Source organism: Ovis canadensis, chromosome 19 (genome assembly GCF_042477335.2).
Source record: "Ovis canadensis isolate MfBH-ARS-UI-01 breed Bighorn chromosome 19, ARS-UI_OviCan_v2, whole genome shotgun sequence".
NCBI classification, from domain to species: Eukaryota; Metazoa; Chordata; class Mammalia; order Artiodactyla; family Bovidae; genus Ovis; species Ovis canadensis.
In genome coordinates, this window is record NC_091263.1 from 17442060 (window position 1) to 17466186 (window position 24127).

A 24127-nucleotide genomic window follows, 5' to 3' on the forward strand; every position below is an offset into this window, starting at 1 on the left:
AGTACATATAGCAAAGGAATACTTCTTTAACACATAAAAATCTCTTACAAATCAATGAGAAGGCAGCCAATATAAATATTAACACAAGATTTGAACAGTTATTCCATAGAAAAGAACTGGCTTTCAGCCTGTAATACGGAATGAAATAAGTCGGAGAAAGACAAATATCAAATATTAACACCTATCTATAGGAGTACATCAAGGCTATATATTGTCACCCTGCTTATTTAACTGATATACAGAGTACATCATAAGAAAAAACGCTGGGCTGGAAGAAACACAAGCTGGAATCAAGATTGCTGGGAGAAATATCAATAACCTCAGATATGCAGATGACACCACCCTTATGGTAGAAAGTGAAGAGGAACTCAAAAGCCTCTTGATGAAAGTGAAAGAGGAGAGTGAAAAAGTTGGCTTAAAGCTCAACATTCAGAAAATTAAGATCATGGCATCTGGTCCCATCACTTCATGGGAAATAGATGGGGAAACAGTGGAAACAGTGTCAGACTTTATTTTTTGGGCTCCAAAATCACTGCAGATGGTGACGGCAGCCATGAAATTAAATGACGCTTACTCCTTGGAAGAAAAGTTATGACCAACCTAGATAGCATATTCAAAAGCAGAGATACTACTTTGCCGACTAAGGTCCATCTAGTCAAGGCTATGGTTTTTCCTGTGGTCATGTATGGATGTGAGAGTTGGACTGTGAAGAAGGTTGAGCACTGAAGAATTGATGCCTTTGAACTGTGCTGTTGGAGAGGACTCTTGAGAGTCCCTTGGACTGCAAGGAGATCCAACCAGTCCATTCTGAAGATCAGCCCTGGGATTTCTTTGGAAGGAATGCTGCTAAAGCTGAAACTCCAGTACTTTGGCCACCTCATGAGAAGAGTTGACTCATTGGAAAAGACTGTGATGCTGGGAGGGATTGGGGGCAGGAGGAGAAGGGGACGACCGAGGATGAGATGGCTGGATGGCATCATGGACTCGATGGACATGAGTCTGAGTGAACTCCGGGAGTTGGTGATGGACAGGGAGGCCTGGTGTGCTGCGATTCATGGGATCGCAAAGAGTCGGACACGACTGAGCCACTGAACTGAACTGATGGAATCTAGAAGGACAGTACTGATGATCCTACTCATGGGGCAGCAAAGGAGACAGACATAAAGAACAGACTTTTGAACACAGTGAGAGAAGAAAAGGGTGGGACGGTTAGAGAAAATAGCACTGAAATGCATGCATTACCGTATGTGAAATGGATAGCCAGTGGGAGGTTTAGTGTATGATGCAGATAACCCAAAGCCCCTGCCCTGTGACAGCCTCAGGGGGTGGGATGGGCAGGGAGGTGGGAGGGGGATTCAAGAGGGAGGGGACATATGTATACTTATGGTTGATTCATGTTGATGTATGGCAAAACCCATCATAATATTATAAAGTAATTATCCTTCAGTTAAAATTTTAAAAAAGAAAACATGAAAAACTGATGAATAAGGTCTGAGAGTCTAATGTATAATGTGGTGACTATCGTTATTAATAACATTGCTGTGTTATATACTTGACAGTTGCTGAGAGCAGATCTTAAATGTTCTCACCATACACACAGATAAAGGCTATTATGTGAGTTGATGATATATGTTAACAAACCCTACATGGTAATATATATATATATATATATATATATATATATATATCTCAAATCATTGTGTAGTACTCCTTAAATTTATACAGTTATTTGTCAATTATGTATCAATAAAACTGGAAAAATGTGAAAAATTACTCAAAGAATTTTAGAAATGCAAATTCTAATAGAAAGGAAATACCTTTTTTTCCTTAAAAATATTGGCAGAGCTCTGAGTTTGGTAACAAGAGTATTCTCCAGAGTGTGACAAAGCATACTGTTCATGGCATTGTAAATTGTGATCACCTCATTCAAGAGTGATTTCACAATAGCTCCAAAATTTAACTTAAGTTCAATGTCTTAGAAATTTATGCTTCAGTACACGTTAACATGGGTAAGGAGACGTATGGACAAAATGTTTTATTGCAGCATTGTTTCATCTTGCAAAATATTGGAAAAAACCTAACTGTCCATCACAAGCGCATTTGTAAAATAAATAGTGGTACATGTATGCTACCTATTTGTATATGTATGCATCTATTTCCTCATTCCCTTGGTTTTTATTCTAATTTCTTGGCTTTAAATATGGTGTATGTGTGTGTTTCCTCCATTTTCTCTGCAGTTCAGTTCTCTCTACTGAATTCCCTTATGAGAGTGCGCCTCAGGTGTTGTAGTGTGTATTCAAAAGGTGTGAACTCTTGATCTCCACACCACCCCTATCTCACTTCTTTGACAGTTCCCCTGTCTCGGTGGATAGCAAATTCCATCCTCTACTTACCTGGTCCCAGAGCCTTAGAGTCATCCTCTCTATCTCTCATAGCCAATTTCCAGTTGGTTAAGAAGTTAATGATTTTTGGTCTACCTCCAGATTACACCTGGAATCCTACTGCTTTTCAGCACAGTGGCTGCTGTGACCTGGACTGTACCACCATCATGTCTTGCCTCGATGATTGTAGCAGCCAGTCATCCACTCTACACTTGCTTTTGTGGTCTGTTCTCATTACAGCAAGCAGGATGATGGATTGTTTTGAAGCATTCAGTCAAAACAAATTTTTCTGCTCAGAACTGTGCAGTGACTCCCTTTACACTCAGAGTAAAAGCCAGGAACTCACTGCAGAGTTCCTACAGTGGCCTGCAAGGCCCTCCATGACCTGGTCCCTGTTAATTCTTCAGACATCATACTCAGTTACTCATTTCTTTCTCATTCACTGATAACCAGCTTCCCTTCCTTGGTGCCTCTTGAGTACATTTGTATTCTCCTGTGTTAGAGCGTCTTTTCTCCACCCGCAGTACTCTTTCTCAGGATATCTCCGGTAGCTGCTCGACCTCCTTCAGATCCTTCCTTAAATGTCACTTTTTCAATGACAGCTACCCTGAACCACTTTATTGCCTCACCTTTTCTTTATTACAGAATATTTGCTGCCTCTTAAAGTAGAGCCTTTATGTATTTGTTAAGCTTAATTCACTGGTTAGATTGTAAGCTTCATCTTTTTTGTTCAGTGATAGATCCTGAGAGTCTGAAATACATAGTATAAATCTATAAATAAAGAAATCTGCAAGATATGAATAGAAAAACTCAAAGTATATAGATATTAATAGCATTCTGTAAAAATAGATATTTAAGTGATGTAAACGCTTATAGGTGGATACAGTGTCTCTCGAAGACTGTGAAAGAAACTCGTAATTTGGGGTGCCTTCGGGAGAAAAGGTACCGGGGTGGACAGGGAGGCACATTCTATGCTTTTAGAATCGCTTCTTCAATCAAAGAACGAACTAATTGAAAATACATTGCATATCTGAGCCTTATTCTGAAATTCAAAATTCTTTGTACAGCAAGAGTTTGAGTTCTTTTCAGTTCAGTTCAGTTCAGTTCAGTCGCTCAGTCGTGTCCGACTCTTTGCGACTCCATGAATCGCAGCACGCAAGGCCTCCCTGTCCGTCACCAACTCCCGGAGTTCACTCATACTCATGTCCATCGAGTCCGTGATGCCATCCAGCCATCTCATCCTCTGTCATCCCTTTCTCCTCCTGCCCCCAATCCCTCCCAGCATCAAAGTCTTTCCAGTGAGTCAACTCTTCGCATGAGGTGGCCAAAGTACTGGAGTTTCAGCTTTAGCATCATTCCTTCCAAAGAAATCCCAGGGCTGATCTCCTTCAGAATGGACTGGTTGGATCTCCTTGCAGTCCAAGGGACTCTCAATCTTCTCCAACACCACAGTTCAAAAGCATCAATTCTTCGGCACTCAGCCTTCTTCACAGTCCAACTCTCACATCCATACATGACCACTGGAAAAACCATAGCCTTGACTAGACGGACCTTAGTCGGCAAAGTAATGTCCCTGCTTTTGAATATGCTATCTAGGTTGGTCATAACTTTTCTTCCAAGGAGCGAGCGTCTTTTAATTTCATGGCTGCAGTCACCATCTGCAGTGATTTTGGAGGCCAAAAAAATAAAGTCTGACACTGTTTCCCCATCTATTTCCCATGAAGTGATGGGACCGGATGCCATGATCTTCATTTTCTGAATGTTGAGCTTTAAGCCAACTTTTTCACTCACCACTTTCACTTTCATCAAGAGGCTTTTGAGTTCCTCTTCACTTTCTGTCATAAGGGTGGTGTCATCTGCATATCTGAGGTTATTGATATTTCTCCCAGCAATCTGGGTTCCAGGTTGTGTTTCTTCCAGTCCAGCGTTTCTCATGATGTGCTCTGCATATCAGTTAAATAAGCAGGGTGACAATATACAGCCTTGACGTACTCCTTTTCCTATTTGGAACCAGTCAGTTGTTCCATGTCCAGTTCTAACTGTTGCTTCCTGTCCTGCATATAGGTTTCTCAAGAGGCAGGTCAGGTGGTCTGGTATTCCCATTTCTTTCAGAATTTTCCACAGTTGATTGTGATCCACACAGTCAAAGGCTTTGGCATAGTCAGTACAGCAGAAATAGATGTTTTTCTGGAACTCTCTTGCTTTTTCCATGATCCAGTGGATGTTGGCAATTTGATCTTTGGTTCCTCTGCCTTTTCTCAAACCAGCTTGAACATCAGGAAGTTCACGGTTCACGTATTGCTGAAGCCTGGCTTGGAGAATTTTGAGCATTACTTTACTAGCATGTGAGATGAGTGCAATTGTGTGGTAGTTTGAGCATCCTTTGGCATTGCCTTTCTTTGGGATTGGAATGAAAAGTGACCTTTTCCAGTCCTGTGGCCACTGCTGAGTTTTCCCAATTTGCTGGCATATTGAGTGCAGCACTTTCACAGCATCATCTTTCAGAATTTTAAATAGCTCAACTGGATTTCCATCACCTCCACTAGCTTTGTTCATAGTGATGCTTCCTAAGGCCCACTTGACTTCACATTCCAGGATGTCTGGCTCTAGATGAGTGATCACATCATCGTGATGATCTGGGTCATGAAGATCTTTTTTGTACAGTTCTTCTGTGTATTCTTGCCACCTCTTCTTAATATCTTCTGCTTCTGTTAGGTCCAGACCATTTCTGTCCTTTATCGAGCCCATCTTTGCATGAAATGTTCCCTTGGTATCTCTACTTGTCTTGAAGAGATCTTTAGTCTTTCCCATTCTGTTGTTTTCCTCCATTTCTTTGCATTGATCCCTGAAGAAGCCTTTCTTATCTCTTCTTGCTCTTCTGTGGAACTCTGCATTCAGATGCTTATATCTTTCCTTTTCTCCTTTGCTTTTCGCCTCTCTTCTTTTCACAGCTATTTGTAAGTCCTCCCCAGACAGCCATTTTGCTTTTTTTGCATTTCTTTTCCATGGGGATGGTCTTAATCCCTGTCTCCTGTACAATGTCATGAACCTCATTCCGTAGTTCATCAGGTACTCTGTCTATCAGATCTAGGCCCTTAAATCTATTTCTCACTTCCGCTGTATAATCATAAGAGGAAGGGATTTCATTTAGGTCATACCTGAATGGTCTAGCGATTTTCCCTACTTTCTTCAATTTGGGTCTGAATTTGGTAATAAGGAGTTCATGATCTGAGCCACAGTCAGCTCTTGGTCTTGTTTTTGCTGATTGTATAGAGCTCCATCTTTGGCTGCAAAGAATATAATCAATCTGATTTCGGTGTTGACCATCTGGTGATGCCCATGTGTAGAGTCTTCTCTTGTGTTGTTGGAAGAGGGTGTTTGCTATGACCAGTGCATTTACTTAGCAAAACTCTATTAGTCTTTGCCCTGCTTCATTCCGCATTCCCAGGCCAAATTTGCCTGTTACTCCAGGTGTTTCTTGACTTCCTACTTTTGCATTCCAGTCCCCTAGAATGAAAAGGACATCTTTTTTGGATGTTAGTTCTAAAAGGTCTTGTAGGTCTTCATAGAAGATGTTTAATTGTAATATTACCACTAGGTGGCACATACTTACTGATAAATTCTTAAAGATTCTCAGACACAGGATTAAAAATTTCTTTTTCGCTCTCCAAACTCACCAGGGTTTAATTTTGGAATATTTTGTGTCGGTTTTCCTTAAGAAATTTCCTTAACTTTAGTTGATTAGTGCTGTGACAGCTTCCCAGGTTGTCCAGTGGTAAAGAATCCTCCTACAGGATATGGGGGTTCAGTCCTTGGGTCAGGAGATCCCCTGGAGGATGGCGTGGCGACCCACTCTTATATTCTTTGCCCAGATAGTCCCATGGACAGAGGAGCCTGGCGGGCTACAGTGCATGAGGTCCAAAGGGTTCGACATGACTGAGCGACTGATCACCACACACGTGACAGCTTATAGGTGATTTTTTATTATCTATAAATTATTTTTTAAATCTTTTTAAAATTAATTTTTTGCTGCACTGGGTCTTCCTTGCTTTGCTCTGGCTTTCTATAGTTGTGGTGAGCAAAGGCTACTCTTCGTTGAGTTGTGGGCCTTCTCATTGAGGTGGCTTTTCTTTCTGTGGGGCACAGGCTCTAGGCGCAGGCTTCACTGGTTGTGGCGCACAGGCTCGGTAGTTGCCCTGTATGGGGTTAGTTGCTCTGTGGCAAGTGGAATCCTCCCAAACCAGGGATTGAACCCATTTCCCCTACATTGGCAGGTGGATTCTTATCTACTGCACCCCCAGAAAGTTACCATGATATTGAAAGTCGCCGTCGTGTCCAACTCTTTGAGACCCCATGGACTATACAGTCCATGGAATTCTCTAGGCCAGAATACTCCAGGGAAGCCCAAGAATACTGGAGTGGGTAGCCCATCCCTTCTCCAGCAGATCTTCCAGACCCATAAATTAAACCAGGGTCTCCTGCATTGTAGGCAGATTCTTTACCAACTGAGCTATCAGGGAAGCACCACCAGGGAAGTCCTATAAATGTTGAACTTAGCATCTTTATAACATTTGAGAGGCAAACATGTTTTAAATCTGCAAATGTTATTATAGCTTAGATATTCTTAAATTAGTTTAAATTATCTAATGTTTTTTGAATTGTATCTGTCTTTTCTTTTTTCCTATGAAATAACTTAATAAATGAAATTTAGGTATTCTGTGTACAAAAATCTATTGTTTGATTTACAAAAATAGATTTTTGTTTGATTGTATTTTTTCACTACTTTTATGCCAAATAGTGTCCAGGACCACATGCAATTTAACACCTGTATTCTTTTTGGTGCTGAAAAATGATGGCATGCATTTTATAAGTTGTAAATTTTTTAAGCATCATAACAACCTTTTAGGGATAAGCTCTAAAATAACATTGGCAAAATTACTAGGCCATATAATTTTTACAGTCATTTTTAACCTAAAGTTTCTTTTATTCCACTTTTCTTTTCAAATTAAATTTTCCAGCTGTTATTTTTTAAAAAATATTTTGGCTATGCTACATGGCATGTGGGATCTTAGTTCCCAAACCATGATCAAACCCATCCCCCCTGTTTTGGCAGCATGGGGTCTTAACCACTGGACCACCAGGGAAGTCTCTGAAGTTATATTTTTTTAAATTGAATATATATTTAGAAAAAGAACTGTATTCAAGTAGAATAACATGTATTGATCACTTATTATGCCAGAAAACTCTCTCATCTATTATTCCTTTAATACTTACTGAATTTAATACTTATTGTTTCCTTTAATACTTATGGTGATTGCATTAGCCACATTTTACAGGTGAAGAAATTGGGCACAGAAAGTTTCAAAAAATTGTATGAATATGCCAGCTATCTGCTATAACACCAAAACTAGATGTGAGTGGAATTAGTTTTACTACAGTAAGAAACTGTGCCTTTCAATTTTTATTATTACATTACCATTGCCTTGTTACTTAAAGAGGAGTCAAAATTATTCTTATATAATGTAATAATATTCACTACTTTGTTACGCTGGTGGTCTTAACTATCTGTTAACTAAGTCTGAGACAAATCATATTAAAATATCTTAGTGAATTGAGTATCTGACCCTTTTGGCTATTAACATACAAAATTTCTCCAACTTTGCTATATTCTAAAATAAACCAAAAAATAATAATCAAAGTCTAATGTATTGTACTGTGGTATTGGAGAAGACTCTTGAGAGTCCCTTGGACTGCCAGGAGATCCAACCAGTCCATTCTGAAGGAGATCAGCCCTGGGATTTCTTTGGAAGGAATGATGCTAAAGCTGAAACTCCAGTACTTTGGCCACGTCATGCGAAGAGTTGACTCATTGGAAAAGACTGTGATGCTGGGAGGGATTGGGGGCAGGAGGAGAAGGGGATGACAGAGGATGAGATGGCTGGATGGCATCACAGACTCGATGGACGTAAGTCTGAGTGAACTCCGGGAGATGGTGACGGACAGGGAGGCCTTGCGTGCTGCGATTCATGGGGTCGCAAAGAGTCAGACACGACTGAGCTACTGAACTGAACTGAATGTATTGTACAGTGCTTAGTTTTAGTTCAAACTCAACAGCTGAACCTGTTAAAAAAATATACTTAAAGATGAATCTTACTATTTTTCCGTCTCTCTTTAGCCAGAAAAATGTAAGAAAAATAAGTGGTATAAGAGTGCCCTGCAAGAAGCATACCTCCTCTATGGATGTTCTCATGAGCAACGGCTGGAAAGATGCTACCTATCAAAACAGGGTATGTGCGTTGTTTATTCTTCACCACCACAAAACAAGGATTTATTCAAGAGTGTCTTTCGAAAACATTTTTGCACATTTAAAAATCTCTCTTTCTGTTTCATAGGAAAATAGTATATCTTTGTCCAATGAAAATTTATTCTTATATGGATTAATAGTATTTATTTTTTGCCCTCTGACACTATTTTCCATGACTAAACATGCAGTCCATTTTAAAAAATTAATTTCTGTTGGCACATAGCTGCTTTACAATGTTGTATTATTTTCTGCTGTGCAGCAGAGTGAATCAGCTGTATATATACATATATTCCTTCTTTTTCAGATTTCTTTCCCATTTAAGTCACCACAGAGGATGGTGAAGAGTCCCCTGTGTTAGGTTCTCATTAGTTGTCTATTTTATGCTCAGTGTCAATAGTGTATATACGTCAGTCCCAATCTCCCAATTCATCCCACTCCAGCATCTCCCCTCGGTAACTAGAAATTTGTTTTCTACGTCTGTAGTTTCTGTTTCTACTTTGCAAATAAGTTCATCTCTACCGTTTTTCTAAATTCCATGTAAAGTGGTATTATATCAATGTAATATTTGTTTTTCTCTTTCTGACTTACTTCACTCTGTCTTATAATCTCTAGGTCCATCCATGTCTCTGCAAATGTCACTTTTTCATTCCTTTTTGTGGCTGAGTAGTATTCTTTTGTCTCTTCTTTATCTATTCCTCTGTTGATGGACATTTAGGTTGTTTCCATGTCTTGGCTCATGTAAATAGTGCTGCAAAGAACACTGAGGCACATGCTTCTTTTCAGATTATAGTTTTCTCTAGATATATGTCCAGGAATGGATTGCTGGATCATATGGTAGCTCTATTTTTAGTTTTTTAAGGAGCCTCCATCCTGTTCTCCATAGTGGCTGCACCAATTTACATTCCCACCAAAAGTATAGGAGGGTTCCCTTTTTCTTACAACCTCTCCAGCATTTATTATTTGTAAACTTTCTGATGATGGCCATTCTTACCAGTGTGAGGTGATAATTCATGCAATTTGATTTGCGTTTCTCTAATAATTAGTTATGTTGAGCATCTTTTCATGTGTTGTTTGGCTATCTATATATCCTTTTGGAGTAGTGTCTATTTAGTGAGCACTCTATTTAAATGTAGGTGTTTTAATTAATGCTTTTGTCATCTATATTCTTAACCTTTCTACATAGATTCTCTTGTGTATTTCAAAGCATTTATTTCAAAATTAGAAGCTATGGCTTTAAAAATACATTCCTTGAGTGAAACTTTTATTTGGATACGCTATATTATTTTAGAACAAAGTATTTTTCAAAATGTTTAATTTTTTAAAAAATTCAAGGCAGAGATAAAAAGTTATCTTTAACTATTTTAATTAGGTAAAAAAGTATAATATTTCAAAGCATCCTCAAAGTTCTCTTGAATCATAAATATTGTGGTTTATGGGTACCTTTTTAAATGAATTCATAGGGTTTGTAGAAGCTATAATACATTTTTAACTCTAAAAAATTTAATAGTTGCATGGAAATGATTTTTCAATAAATAAATATATTTAAATTTTTTTCTGCTTAGTGATCATAAGGATATATATTTTTTTCTTACAAGGCACCTTCTGATTTTCTCCACCTTAAGTTCTAAAGCAGATTTTTCTAAGGGAGGATCTGGTCTTTTGTGCTTACTGAATTTTAAAGTAAGAGTGATATTTTTTCTCCTGTAGGAAAGTTTAAAACATATATAAAAACATTTTATTTGAGAAAAAGTTTAAATATTAACCTAGCCACCTAAGTTTAGATTTTAAAGCATATAAATAGATTTGAAAAGAATGGAAAAAGAATGATAAGCAAACTCCTGTGGTCAAGACTTTTATTAACACAAATGTGATTTTATTCCTTAAGCTGAAAATATAATGTCTCTGTTTATTAGCAATAAAGGTTGAACTCACTTTATTGTCACAAATACAATTTTGTGCTTTGCATGGGCTATACATTTCTCTGTGTACCCAGAATAAACTGAAATATTTAGTTTTTTCAACATTAATATTTTGTGGTAATGTGGCGTCTTTTACTTTTTGAAAGTTACATTGCAGCCATTCCACGCTGGCAGTAGCCTGGTCTCAGTAAGTTACTCTGCCTTTGCTCTTGCTGTGTGTGCCAGGGAGTCCATGTCTGCATCCTTTGGCATTCTTACGTGTCCAGAGACCTGGAACGGGGTTATTTCTGATTGATTTTGCAGCAGCAAACCATTTTCTTTATGAAAGTCTGATGGTTTTCGCATGCAGAATTTGTATAATTCAGCCTGATTATAGAAAGCCATGTGCCTAAGGACTCTCATTTTGTGCCTGAAGTTTCCCAAATTGACGGGCATGAACAGACTTCTAGGAGTTAAGTCTGTGTCACAGGCTCATTCACTTCATACTCCCTCTTTACTGCCTCCAAAAGAGAATTTAGTCCTGTGCCTGCTTAGCTTCTAGAGTGAATTCGAGGATGTATACAGCTTCTTATGGTATTCCAAGTAGGTTTGAGAGATAATTAACCATTATTCAAATATTTTACAGAAGGTCAGTTACTTAAAAGGTTAGTTGCTTAGAGGCAAACCGTTTATTTCATCCCAGTAGCTGTGAGGATTTCTCTACTCCCAGTTATATTCCATTGTTTGTGTGTACCACAGTTTATTTATCCACTCACCCACGACTGAGCGACTAAACTGAACTGAACTGACCCATTGAAAACATCCTGGTTGCTTCCAGGTTTTCAGTTCAGTTCAGTCGCTCAGTCGTGTCCGACTCTTTGCGACCCCATGAATCGCAGCACTCCAGGCCTCCCTGTCCATCACCAGCTCCCAGAGTTTACCCAAACTCATGTCCATCGAGTCCGTGATGCCATCCAGCCATCTCATCCTCTGTCGTCCCCTTCTTCTCCTGCCCCCAGTGCCTCCCAGCATCAAGGTCTTTTCCAGTGAGTGAACTCTTCGCATGAGGTGGCCAAAGTATTTGAGTTTCAGCTTTAGCATCAGTCCTTCCAGTGAACACCCAGGACCTTTAGGATGGACTGGTTGGATCTCCTTGCAGTCCAAGGGACTCTCAAGAGTCTTCTCCAACACCACAGTTCAAAAGCATCAATTCTTTGGCACTCGGCTTTCTTTCTAACCCAAACTTCCCTCTCATATGGTTGTAAATAAAAATGTTAACATCTGTTATAATTCATGATGCATAACCACCTCTACTCATTTGGAACATTTTTATTTTCTACATGAAGCTCCTCTTTTATACTTTAAAAATATGATGTGGATATAGTTCAGAAGAGAAGTAAAGGTCCTTTTAATTATCCAAATCTACATTTCCTGTTAACTGCTTTTCACTCTGTATGTCAGGGTTCTTACATGCAGAGATTTCTGAAGGGAGGAAATTAAACCTTTCTCACTAGGGAGAATTCAGCTCTTAGAAAATAGTAAATGCTGCTGAAGTTGAACACAGACATAGTGTTATTAACAGAGAAATCACTAGTGATTGTTATGTTTTAAAGTGTTACATCAGCGTTTTCCTTTGACATTTGAATTAGAGTGGTTCTGTTGCACTGGGAGACAGTTCTGCAACTTTTGAGTGTAAAAAGTACTTGAACAACAGTTTGGATGTTTCTGTTCCCAATTCATCTCCCTACTGGATGTTTTACTTAAGAATTGCTTACGTTTTGAGAAGAAACGTGAATTCTATTCTATCATCATTAACTCTCAGTATATGATCAGGGTCTTTTGGATCCAGTTTTAGTCTTTTTGTGCAGTTTAGCTATTTGTACAGATTAGCATTTCATTGTGATTTTTATTATTGTCAGAGGGCTTCAGAAGAACAGGGAAATTTTTTTTTATTCAACAAAGCATGTTCTAAATTGTAACTACTACCAGGTCTCACTGGGCCCTTAAATCTAAAATGCATTGTGGAATTTCAACCATCTTATTTTTCCCTCTCGAAATATTTTGCTATTTTATCATTGCTCATCAATTATTCCCAACTGTTTGAAAGACAAATAATTATTTAAATGGAAGAATGATGAAATTACTTGAAAAGATGAGACAATAGTGAAATATATTACTGACAAACTATTTTTCCTAGTATTACAAGGGTTAAGATCTCTCCCTCACTCTCTAACACACACACACACACACACACACACATCAATTAGCTAAAATGGAAGAGAACATTGTTATCTAAAATCTACCAGACATTGTTTTAGGAACATTATTTTATGTAGATTATATTATTTAAATCACAGTATACCAATATATTACTCCTGCTTTATCAGTTAAGAAACTAAAGATCTGAGTGACAGTGTGTAGTATTTTATATTTTACATTGTCTAGTATAGTGACTTATGCCATGTAAATATTCTGTGTGTTTCAGTTAATTATATTAATTTGTTTGGGTACAATGTATATTTCAGATCCATATACTATTTTGCATAAAATCCATATACCTTTATTAAATGTAAAAAAACTGAGCACCTGCTGCATTGAAAAATGGTCCCTGCCTCAAGGCATATCCTGGCCTTGCAGAGTGCTTAGATATGTATCGAAGAAGCTGTAAGACAAGGAAAAAAATTCTGTGACCTAAGATGACTATGAATTTGCGAAAGAGGTGGGTATTTCTCCTAGCTGAAGAATCATCTGTGGTGGTGGGTCATCTTGTACGTTCATCAGGAAGGAAACATACTCCAGAACGGGTTATTTCAAGCACCAGCTGAACATAGGAAAAAGGGAAATTTACACCTGGCAGCCAGTTGTAGGTATAAATATAATAACCTACTCCTCTAGTTTTCTGTTTTGTGAAAATAATTTTGTACTGCAAAATTTGCTCTTAGATGGCAAGCATTTATTTACTCTTATCCTGTTTGTTTTACATGCTCATTGTGATTATATTCCCATATTGATAAATCTCTTTTGTTCCTTTTTTAATTTTAATTTTAATTGAAGGATAACTGCTTTACCGCTAGTGTTACGTTGGTTTCTACCGTACAGCAGCGTGAACCAGCTGTGTGTGTGTGCTTAGTCACTCAGTCGTATTTGACTCTTTGCAACTTCATGGTCTGTAGCCTGCCAGGCTCCTCTGTTCCTGGTATTCTTCAGGCAAGAATACTGGGGTGGGTAGCCATTCCTTTCTCTAGGATGTTTTCCTGACCCAGGGATCGAACCCAGGTCTCCTGCATTGTAGGAGGATTCTTTACTGCTTGAGGCACCAGGGAAGTTCTCAGTTCAGTTCAGTTCTATGTATACACATATCCCCTCCCTTTTGAACCTCCCTCTTGAACCTCCCTCCCACCCCACCTTCTCACCTTTCTAGGTCTTAACAGATCACCAGGCTGAGCTCCCTGTGTCATATAGCACCTTCTCACTGGCTGTGTATTTACCTGTGGTAAAGTATATATTTCAAAGCTACTCTCTCATCTTATCCTTGCCTTCTGCCACTGTGTCCACAAGTCTGTCTCTACATCTCTGTCTCTATTCCTGCCCTGCAAATAGGTTAATCAGTACCATTTTTCTAGATTTCATATGTATGAATTAATATATGACAATTGTTTTTCTCTTTCTGACTTATTTCACACTGTAAAATGGGCTGTAAGTTCATCCACATCAATTCAACTGACTCAAATTCATTCCTTTTTATGGCTGAGTAATACACCACTGTATATATGTACCACAATTTCTTTATCCATTCATCTGTTGATGGACATCTAGATTGCTTCCATGTCCTGTCTATTGTTGGTAGTGCTGCAATGAACATTGGTACAAGTGCCTTTTTGAATTATTATTTTTTCAGGGTATATGCCGAGTAGTGGGATTGCTGGGTCATATTGTTGTTGTTGTTGTTGTTCAGGCACTAAGTCCTATTTGACTCTTTGCGACCCCATCGACCACACCACACCAAGCTTCCTTGTCCTTCACTCAGAGCTTGCTCAAACTCATGGCCATTGAGTCGGTGATGCCATCCAACCATCTCATCTTCTGTTGCCCCCTTTTCCTCCTGCCCTCAATCTTTCCTAGCATCAGAGTCTTCACATCAGTTGACCAAAGTATTAGAGGTTCAGCTTCAGCATATGCCCTTCCAATGAATATTCAGGGTTGATTTCTTTTAGGATTGACTGGTTTGTTCTCTTTGAGGTCCATGGGATTCTCATGCGTCTTCTCTAGCACCACAATTCAAAAGCATTATTTCTTTGATGCTCAGCCTTTTTTTATGGTCCAGCTGTCACATTGATACATGACTACTGAAAGAAACATATCTTTGACTGTACGGACCTTTGGTAGCAAAGTGATGTCTCTGCTTTTAATACACTGTCTAGGTTTGTCGTAGCTTTTCTTCCAAGAAGCAAGTGTCTTTTAATTTCAAAGGTCATATGGTAGCTTCATTCCTAGTTTTCTAAGGAATTTCCATAGTGTTCTCCATAATGGCTGTATCAATTTACATTCCCACCAACAGTGCAAGAAGGTTCTCTTTTCTCCACGTCCTCTCCAGTATTTATTGTTTGTTAGCCATCTGTATGTCTTTTTTGGAGAAATGTCGGTTGAAGTCTTCTGCCCATTTTTTGATTGGGTTGTTTGATTTTCTGATATTGAGCTGCATGAGCTGCTTGTATATTCTGGAATTTAATCCTTTGTCAGTTGCTTCTTTTGCAGTTATTTTCTCCCATTCTGAGGGTTGTCTTTTTATCTTGTTTATAGCTTCTTTACTGTGCAAAAGCTTTTAAGTTTAATTAGGTCCCATTTGTTTATTTCTGTTTTTATTTCCATTATTCTTGGAGGTGAGTCAAAGAGGATCTTTCTGTGATTTATGTCAAAAAGTGTTCTGCCTATGTTTTCTTTTTAAGAGTCTTATAGTTTGCGCTTACATTAGGGTCTTCAATCCATTTTGAGTTTATTTTTGTGTATGGTGTTATGAAGTTTTCTAATTTCATTCTTCTACACATAGCTATCCAGGTTTCCCAGCACCACTTATTGAAAAAGCTATCTTTCCATTGTATATTCTTGCCTGCTTTGTCAAAGATAAGGTGCCATAGGTGTGTGTTTTATTCTAGGCTTTCTGTCTTGCTCCAGTGACCCATATTCCTGTTTTTGGCCAGTACCATACTATCTTGATTACTGTAGCTTTGTTGTGCAGTCTGAAATCAGGAGCATCGATTCCTGCCGCTCCACTTTTCTTCTCAAGACTGCTTTGGCTATTTGGGGTCTTTTGTGTTCTCATACAGATTGTGAAATATTTTATTCTAGTTCTGTGAAAAATGCCATTGGTAATTTGATAGGGGTTGTATTGAGTTTGTAGGTTGCTTTGGCTAGTATAGTTATTTTCACAATGTTGATTCTTCCCATCCTAGAATGTGATATATCTCTCCATCTGTTTGTGCCATCTTTAATTTCTTTCATCAGTATCATAGTTTTCTGTATACAGGTCTTTTACAGGTTTTTATCTTAGGAATAAACCTACCTAAGGAGAGAAATTAAGGAAATGATCCCATTCACCATTGCAACAAACAGACTAAAATACCCAGGAATACTTCTTTAAATTTCAAAGGTCATATGGTAACTTCATTCTTAGTTTTCTAAGGAATTTCCATACTGTTCTCCATAGTGGCTGTATCAATTTACATTCCCACCAACAGTGCAAGAAGGTTCTCTTTTCTCCACATCCTCTGCAGCATTTATTATTTGTAGATTTTTTGGTGATTACCATTCTGACCAATGTGAGGTGATACCTCATCGTAGTTTTGATTTGCATTTCTCTCATGATGAGTGATGTAGAGCATTTTTTCATGTGTCTTTTAGCCATCTGTCTGTCTTTTTTGGAGAAATGTCAGTTTAGGTCTTCTGCCCATTTTTTGATTGGGTTGTTTGCTTTTCTGATATTGAACTACTTGTGTATACTGGAGATTATTCTTTCATCAGTTGGAATATTCCTGGGTATTTTATTCTGTTTGTTGCAATGACAAATGGGATTGTTTCCTTAATTTCTCTTTCTGATTTTTCATTATTAGAGTATAGGAATGCAAACAATTTCTGTGTATTAATTTTGTATCCTGAGACTTTACTAAATTCATTGATTAGCTCTAATAATTTTCTGGTGGCAACTTTAGGATTTTCTGTATACATACATTATCTTGTCATCTGTAGACAGAGTTTTACTTCTTTTCCAATCTATATTCCTTTTATTTGTTTTTCTTCTCTGATTGCCATGACTAGGACTTCCAAAACTATGTTGAATAACAGTGGTGAGAGTGCGCCCTCTTACCTTGTTCCTGATCTTAGAGGAAATGCTTTCAGTTTTTCACCATTGGAAATAATGTCTGCTGTGGATTTGTTGTACGTGGCCCTTGTTATGTTGAGGTAGGTTCCTTCTCTGTTCATTTTCTGGAGAGATTTTTTTTTTTTTTAACATAAATGGGTATTGAATTTTGTTGAAAGATTTTTCTAAATCTATTAAGACTATCATGTGATTTTTATCTTTTATCAGAAGCCTTTTATCTTTCAAATTGTTAATATGGCATATCCCACTGATTTACATATACTGAAGTATCCTTGTATCCCTTGGATAAACCCCGCTTGATCATGGTGTATGATCCTTTTAACATGTTGTTAGATTCTTTTTGCTAGTATATTTTTGGGGATTTTTAGATCTATATTCATTAGTGATATTGGCCTGAAGTTTTCTTTTTTTGTGATTTCCTTGTCTGGTTTTGGTACCAGGGTGATGGTGGCCTTGTAAAATGAGTTTGGGAGTGTTCCATCTGCAGTTTTTGGGAAGAATTTGAACAGGATAGAATTCACCTGTGAAGCCTTCTGGTGCTGGTCTTTTGTTTGTTGGAAGATTTTTTATCAATTTCATTTTCAGTGCTTGTCATAGTTTTTGTCATCTCATGCTTTTTTTTTTTTTTTTTTTTGATGGGTGGGTCTATGTTCCTTTCTTACTAATTGTTTGGCCTGAGGTTTCCAGCAGTGGAGTTTGTGGGCACTGGGGTGAAGTGGGGTCTTGGTGTTGAGATGTGGACCTCTGGGATACCTCATCCTGATTAATATTCCCTGGGGCTGGATACTCTGGGTTAGTCTAGCAGTTTGAAATCAGTGCTCCCACCACAGGAGCTCAGGCCTGTTTCCTGGCCTGTGAGCTAGGATCCTGCAAGATGCAGGGTGCAGCAAAAAAAAAAAAAAAAAGTAAAAACTAAAGAGCAGAACAATAACAGAGAATAAAATACAAAATAAATTTAAAATACTAACAGATATGTTAGAAAAGATATAAATCTATATGAAACAGGCTCCGGAGGGTAAAAGCAAACTTCAGTAGCAAAGAAGAAAAAAATAATAAAAAATAAAAAGGAGCAGAACAAAACAGAATAAAATACAAAATAAATTTAAAATACTAACAGATATGGTAGAAAACATATAAATCTATATGAAACAGGCTCTGGAGGGTAAAAGCAAACTTCAGTAGCAAAGAAGAAAAAAATAATAAAAAATAAAAAGAAGCAGAACAATAACAGAGAATAAAAATAAAAAGGATTTAGAAAACTAACAGATATATCAGAAAAAATGAGTGTATATGAAACAACCCCTAGAGGGTAAAACAAGACACCAATGGCAAACAGAGAAAAAAAAAAAGTGTGTGTGTGTGTATATATGTTTATGTTTATGTGTATATATATAGTATATATGTTTCAGTTCAGTTCAGTCGCTTAGTCGTGTCTGACTCTTTGCGACCCCATGAATTGCAGCACGCAAGGACCTCCTGTCCATCACCAACTCCCAGAGTTCACTCAGACTCATGTCCATCAAGTCCGTGATGCCATCCAGCCATCTCATCCTCTGTCATCCCCTTCTCCTCCTGCCCCCAATCCCTCCCAACATCAGAGTCTTTTCCAATGAGTCAACTCTTCGCATGAGGTGGCCAAAGTACTGGAGTTTCAGCTTTAGCATCATTCCTTCCAAAGAAATCCCAGGGCTGATCTCCTTCAGAATGGACTGGTTGGATCTCCTTGAAGTCCAAGGGACTCTCAAGAGTCTTCTCCAACACCACAGTTCAAACTCATCAATTCTTCGCACTCAGCTTTCTTCACAGCCCAACCCTCACATCCATACATGACCACTGGAAAAACTATAGCCTTGGCTAGACGGACCTTAGTTGGCAAAGTAATGTCTCTGCTTTTGAATATGCTATCTAGGTTGGTCATAACTTTTCTTCCAAGGAGTAAGCGTCATTTAATTTCATGGCTGCCGTCACCATCTGCAGTGATTTTGGAGCCCCCAAAAATAGTCTGACACTGTTTCCACTGTTTCCCCATCTATTTCCCATGAAGTGATGGGACCGGATGCCATGATCTTCATTTTCTCAATGTTGAGCTTTAAGCCAACTTTTTCACTCTCTTCTTTCACTTTCATCAAGAGGCGTTTGAGTTCCTCTTCACTTTCTGCCATAAGGGTGGTGTCATCTGTATATCTGAGGTTACTGATATTTCTCCTGGCAATCTTGATTCCAGCTTGTGTTTCTTCCAGTCCAGCATTTCTGATGATGTACTCTGCATATAAGTTAAATAAGCAGGGTGACAATATACCCCTTTGACGTACTCCTTTTCCTATCTGGAACCAGTCTGTTGTTCCATGTCCAGTTCTAACTGTTGCTTCCTGACGTGCATACAGATTTCTCAAGAGGCAGGTCAGGTGGTCTGGTATTCCCATCTCTTGCAGAATTTTCCACACTTTATTGTGATTCACAGAGTCAAAGGCTTTGGCATAGTCAATAAAGCAGAAATAGATGTTTTTCTGGAACGCTCTTGCTTTTTCCATGATCCAGCAGATGTTGGCAATTTGATCTTTGGTTCCTCTGCCTTTTCTAAAACCAGCTTGAACATCAGGAAGTTCACGGTTCACGTATTGCTGAAGCCTGGCTTGGAGAATTTTGAGCATTACATTACTAGCGTGTGAGATGAGTGCAATTGTGCAGTAGTTTGAGCATTCTTTGGCATTGCCTTTCTTTAGGATTGGAATGAAGACTGACCTTTTCCAGTCCTGTGGCCACTGCTGAGTTTTCCCAATTTGCTGGCATATTGAGCACAGTACTTTCACAGCATCATCTTTCAGAATTTTAAATAGCTCAACTGGATTTCTATCACCTCCACTAGCTTTGTTCATAGTGATGCTTTCTAAGGCCCACTTGACTTCACATTCCAGGATGTCTGGCTCTAGATGAGTGATCACACCATCGTGATGATCTGGGTTGTGAAGATCTTTTTTGTGCAATTCCTCTGTATATTCTTGTTACCTCTTCTTAATATCTTCTGCTTCTATTAGGTCCATACCATTTCTGTCCTTTATCGAGCCCATCTTTGCATGAAATGTTCCCTTGGTATCTCTAATTTTCTTGAAGAGATCTCTAGTCTTTCCCATTCTGTTCTTTTCCTCTATTTCTCTGCATTGATCGCTGAGGAAGGCTTTCTTATCTCTTCTTGCTCTTCTCTGGAACTCTGCATTCAGATGCTTATATCTTTCCTTTTCTCCTTTGCTTTTCACCTCTCTTCTTTTCACAGCTATTTGTGAGGCCTCCCCAGACAGTCATTTTGCTTTTTTGCATTTCTTTTCCATGGGGATGGTCTTAATCCCTGTCTCCTATACAATGTCACGAACCTCATTCTATAGTTCATCAGGCACTCTATCAGATCTAGGCCCTTAAATCTATTTCTCACTTCCACTGTATAATCATAGTGATTTGATTTAGGTCGTACTTGAATGGTCTAGCGGTTTTCCCTACTTTCTTCAATTTAATCTGAATTTGGTAATAAGGAGTTCGTGATCTGAGCCACAGTCAGCTCCTGGTCTTGTTTTTGCTGACTGTATAGAGCTTCTCCATCTTTGGCTGCAAAGAATATAATCAATCTGATTTTGGTGTTGACCATCTGGTGATGCCCATGTGTAGAGTCTTCTCTTGTGTTGTTGGAAGAGGGTGTTTGCTACGACCAGTGCATTTTCTTGGCAAAACTCTGTTAGTCTTTGCCCTGTTTCGTTCCTCATTCCAAGGCGAAATTTGCCTGTTACTCCAGGTGTTTCTTGACTTCCTACTTTTGCATTCCAGTCCCCTGTAATGAAAAGGACATCTTTTTTGGGTGTTAGTTCTAGAACGTCTTTTAGGTCTTCATAGAACCGTTCAACTTCAGCTTCTTCAGCATTATTGGTTGGGGCATAGACTTGGATTACTATGATATTGAATGGTTTGCCTTGGAGACGAACAGAGATCATTCTGTCGTTTTTGTGATTGCATCCAAGTACTGCATTTCGGACTCTTTTGTTGACCATGATGGCTACTCCATTTCTTCTGAGGGATTCCTGCCTTCAGTAGTAGATATAATGGTCATCTGAGTTAAATTCACCCATTCCAGTCCATTTTAGTTTGCTGATTCCTAGAATGTCAACATTCACCCTTGCCATCTCTTGTTTGACCACTTCCAATTTGCCATGATTCATGGACCTGACATTCCAGGTTTTATGCAATATTGCTCTTTACAGCATCGGACCTTGCTTCTATCACCAGTCACATCCACAACTGGGTATTGTTTTTGCTTTGGCTCCATCCCTTTGTTCTTTCTGGAGTTATTTCTCCACTGATCTCCAGTAGCGTGTTTGGCACCTACTGACCTGGGGAGTTCCTCTTTCAGTATCCTATCATTTTGCCTTTTCATTTTTCATTACCACAGTATTAAGGTTTCTAAAACAGATCTATGGATAAATATTTACATAGAATCTATTCAATTATGGAATTCCAGATTGAAAATTTTTTTTAAAAAGATGAGTTTTGCCAATGATTGTTACTAATACACACACATACATATTTTACACATATCAAAATGATCTTTAAATAATTTTCTATACAGTTGACCCTTGAACAACATGAGTTGAAACTGAGCAGGTTCACTTATACACAGATTTCAGTGAATTCACTTAATAAATATATGAAAAATGTGGGGAGATTGGTGACAATTTCAAAAAATTTACAGATGAACTGTATAACCTAAAAAAATTTGAGAAAAGTGTATATCATAAGTGATTAAATTTTATGTAGATAGCAGGCTATTTTAATCATTTACTACCATGAAATACACACAAATATGTTATAAAAATTAAAACTTATTAAAATGTACATAGACACAGATTGTATATGGTGCCATTTGTAGCCGGATGAAATGTAAACAAACATAAAAACGCAGTATTAAACCATGATCGCATACAGGTAAGTATTGTGCACACACTGTGCTATGTTAATACTTTCCCAGCTACCTCCTGCTGCTGCCGCAGTGAGCACAGATGTAGTGCACACCTGTGCAAATGCTGTGACATGGGTCACCTCTGCACAAGCACTTCATCTCTCCGCTAAAGTTCCGTATCACAATGGAAAGTGTTCTCTTGCAGTTCTCACATATTTTCCATGCAATACCATAAGCCCTGAACAATACCATAGAACCCACGAAGTGCCACTAATGATGCTGAAAGTGCACCCAGGAAATAAGTCATGATGTTCCAAGGAAAAACAGAATTACTTGATACGGACCATAGACTGAGGTCTGCAACTGAAGTTGCCACCATTTCAAGATGGATGAATCCAACCATGGTAAAAAAGTGAAACAAAAGGAAATTTGTGAAGCTATCACTTTAGCTACACTGCTGCTGCTGCTGCTAAGTCACTTCAGTCGTGTCCAACTCTGTGCGACCCCATAGACGGCAACCCACCAGGCTCCTCCGTCCATGGGATTCTCCAGGCAGGAGTGCTGGAGCGGAGCGCCATTGCTACACTAGCATGCACCAAAACCTTTCACTTTAGTGCAATGCCCTTTTTACCTTGCATTGAAATTGCAGCCTGAATGTGAGTACAGATTTGCTATCAAAAAGACATACCTTAGACTCTAGTATGATTCAAGAAAAAGTGAGGTTATTAAGTGACAACATAAAGCAAAAGGAAGGTGAGGGATCTGAATTGGAGAATTTACTGCCTGCAAAGGATGATTTGATAATTTTAGAAAGAGATTGGGCTTAAGAAATGTCAAGATAACAAGAGAAGCAGCTTCTGCTGACCAAAAGGCAGGAGATGAGTTCCCAGATGCCATTAAAAAAGTCACTGAGGAGAAGGGATGCCTGCCTGAACAGATTTTTAATGCAGATGAAAGTGTCCTATTCTGGGGAAAAAAAAAATGCTGCAAAAGATATTTGTTAGTAAAGAAAAGAAGCAAGTACCAGTCAGCACTGAGGGTGTGAAAGTGGTCTGCTTGCCTTCCAAACACGTCTTCTCTTATTCAGTCTCTGAATTGCTGGGAGAAACATCAGTAACCTCAGATATGCAGATGACACCACCCTTATGGCAGAAAATGAAGAGGAACTGAAGAGCCTCATGATGAAGGATGAAAGAGGAGACTGAAAAAGCTGGCTTAAAGCTCAACATTCAGAAAACGAAGATCATGGCATGCAGTCCCATCACTTCATGGCAAATAGATGGGAAAACAGTGGAAACAGTGACAGGCCAGATTTGCTTAGGCTCCAAAATCACTGCAGATGGTGACTGCAGCCATGAAATTAAAAGATACTTGCTCCTTAGAAGAAAAGCTATGACCAACTGGAACAGAATATTAAGTAGCAGAGACATTACTTTGCCTGCAAAGGTCCTAGTCAAAACTATGGTTTTTCCAGTAGTCTGAATGTGAGAGTTGGACCATAAAGAAAGCTGAGCAGCACTGAATTGATGCTTCTGAACTGTGGTGTTGGAGAAGACTCTTGAGAGTCCCTTGGAAATCAACACTGAATATTCATTGGAAGGACTGATGCTGGAGCTGAAGCTCCAGTCCTTTGGCCACATGATGTAAAAACCTGACTCACTGGAAAAGCCTCTGATGCTGGGAAAGATTGAAGGCAGCAGGAGAAGGGGACGACAGAGGATGGCATGGTTGGATGGCATCACCGACGTGATGGACATGAGTTTGAGCAAACTCCAGGAGTTGGTGATGGACAGGGAGGCTTGGTGTGCTGCAGTCCCTGGGGTCACAAAAAGTCGGGCACAACTGGGTGACTGAACTGACCTGAATTCAGTCTGTAGATTAGGGATCATAGGACCTTTAAGGCTCGTTACACATGGAAAGGATTGTCAACACTCTAGAAGAGAACCCTGATAGAACATTGTGAAAGTCTGGAAGGATTGATTACACCATTGAAGATGCCTTTGTTACAGAAAAATCCATGAAGCCCATCAAGCCTGAAATAGTAAATCCCTGCTGGAGAAAACTGAGCAGATGTGTATGACTTCACAGGACTTACAATGGAGCCAGTTGAGGACATCATGAAAGTGGTTGTGGATATGACAAAAAGAGTAGCAGGTGATGAGTTTCCAGACCTTGGAGAAATTCAAGACAGCACACCAGAGGAATTAACAGATAACTGCTTCTGGATCA

The 24127-nt window shown here is 38.8% G+C and overlaps 1 protein-coding gene across 5 annotated transcripts in view; it reads left to right on the forward strand.

Annotated features, from left to right (window-relative positions):
* Positions 1 to 24127, forward strand: part of ZCWPW2 (zinc finger CW-type and PWWP domain containing 2) — a 146425-nt gene that overhangs the window by 81612 nt on the left and 40686 nt on the right. For all 5 annotated transcript variants that reach the window (XM_069561214.1, XM_069561212.1, XM_069561213.1 and 2 more), the window contains one exon: positions 8557 to 8668. In XM_069561214.1, the coding sequence (XP_069417315.1) occupies positions 8557 to 8668 (112 nt within the window). The remainder of the gene's footprint in view (positions 1 to 8556; positions 8669 to 24127) is intronic.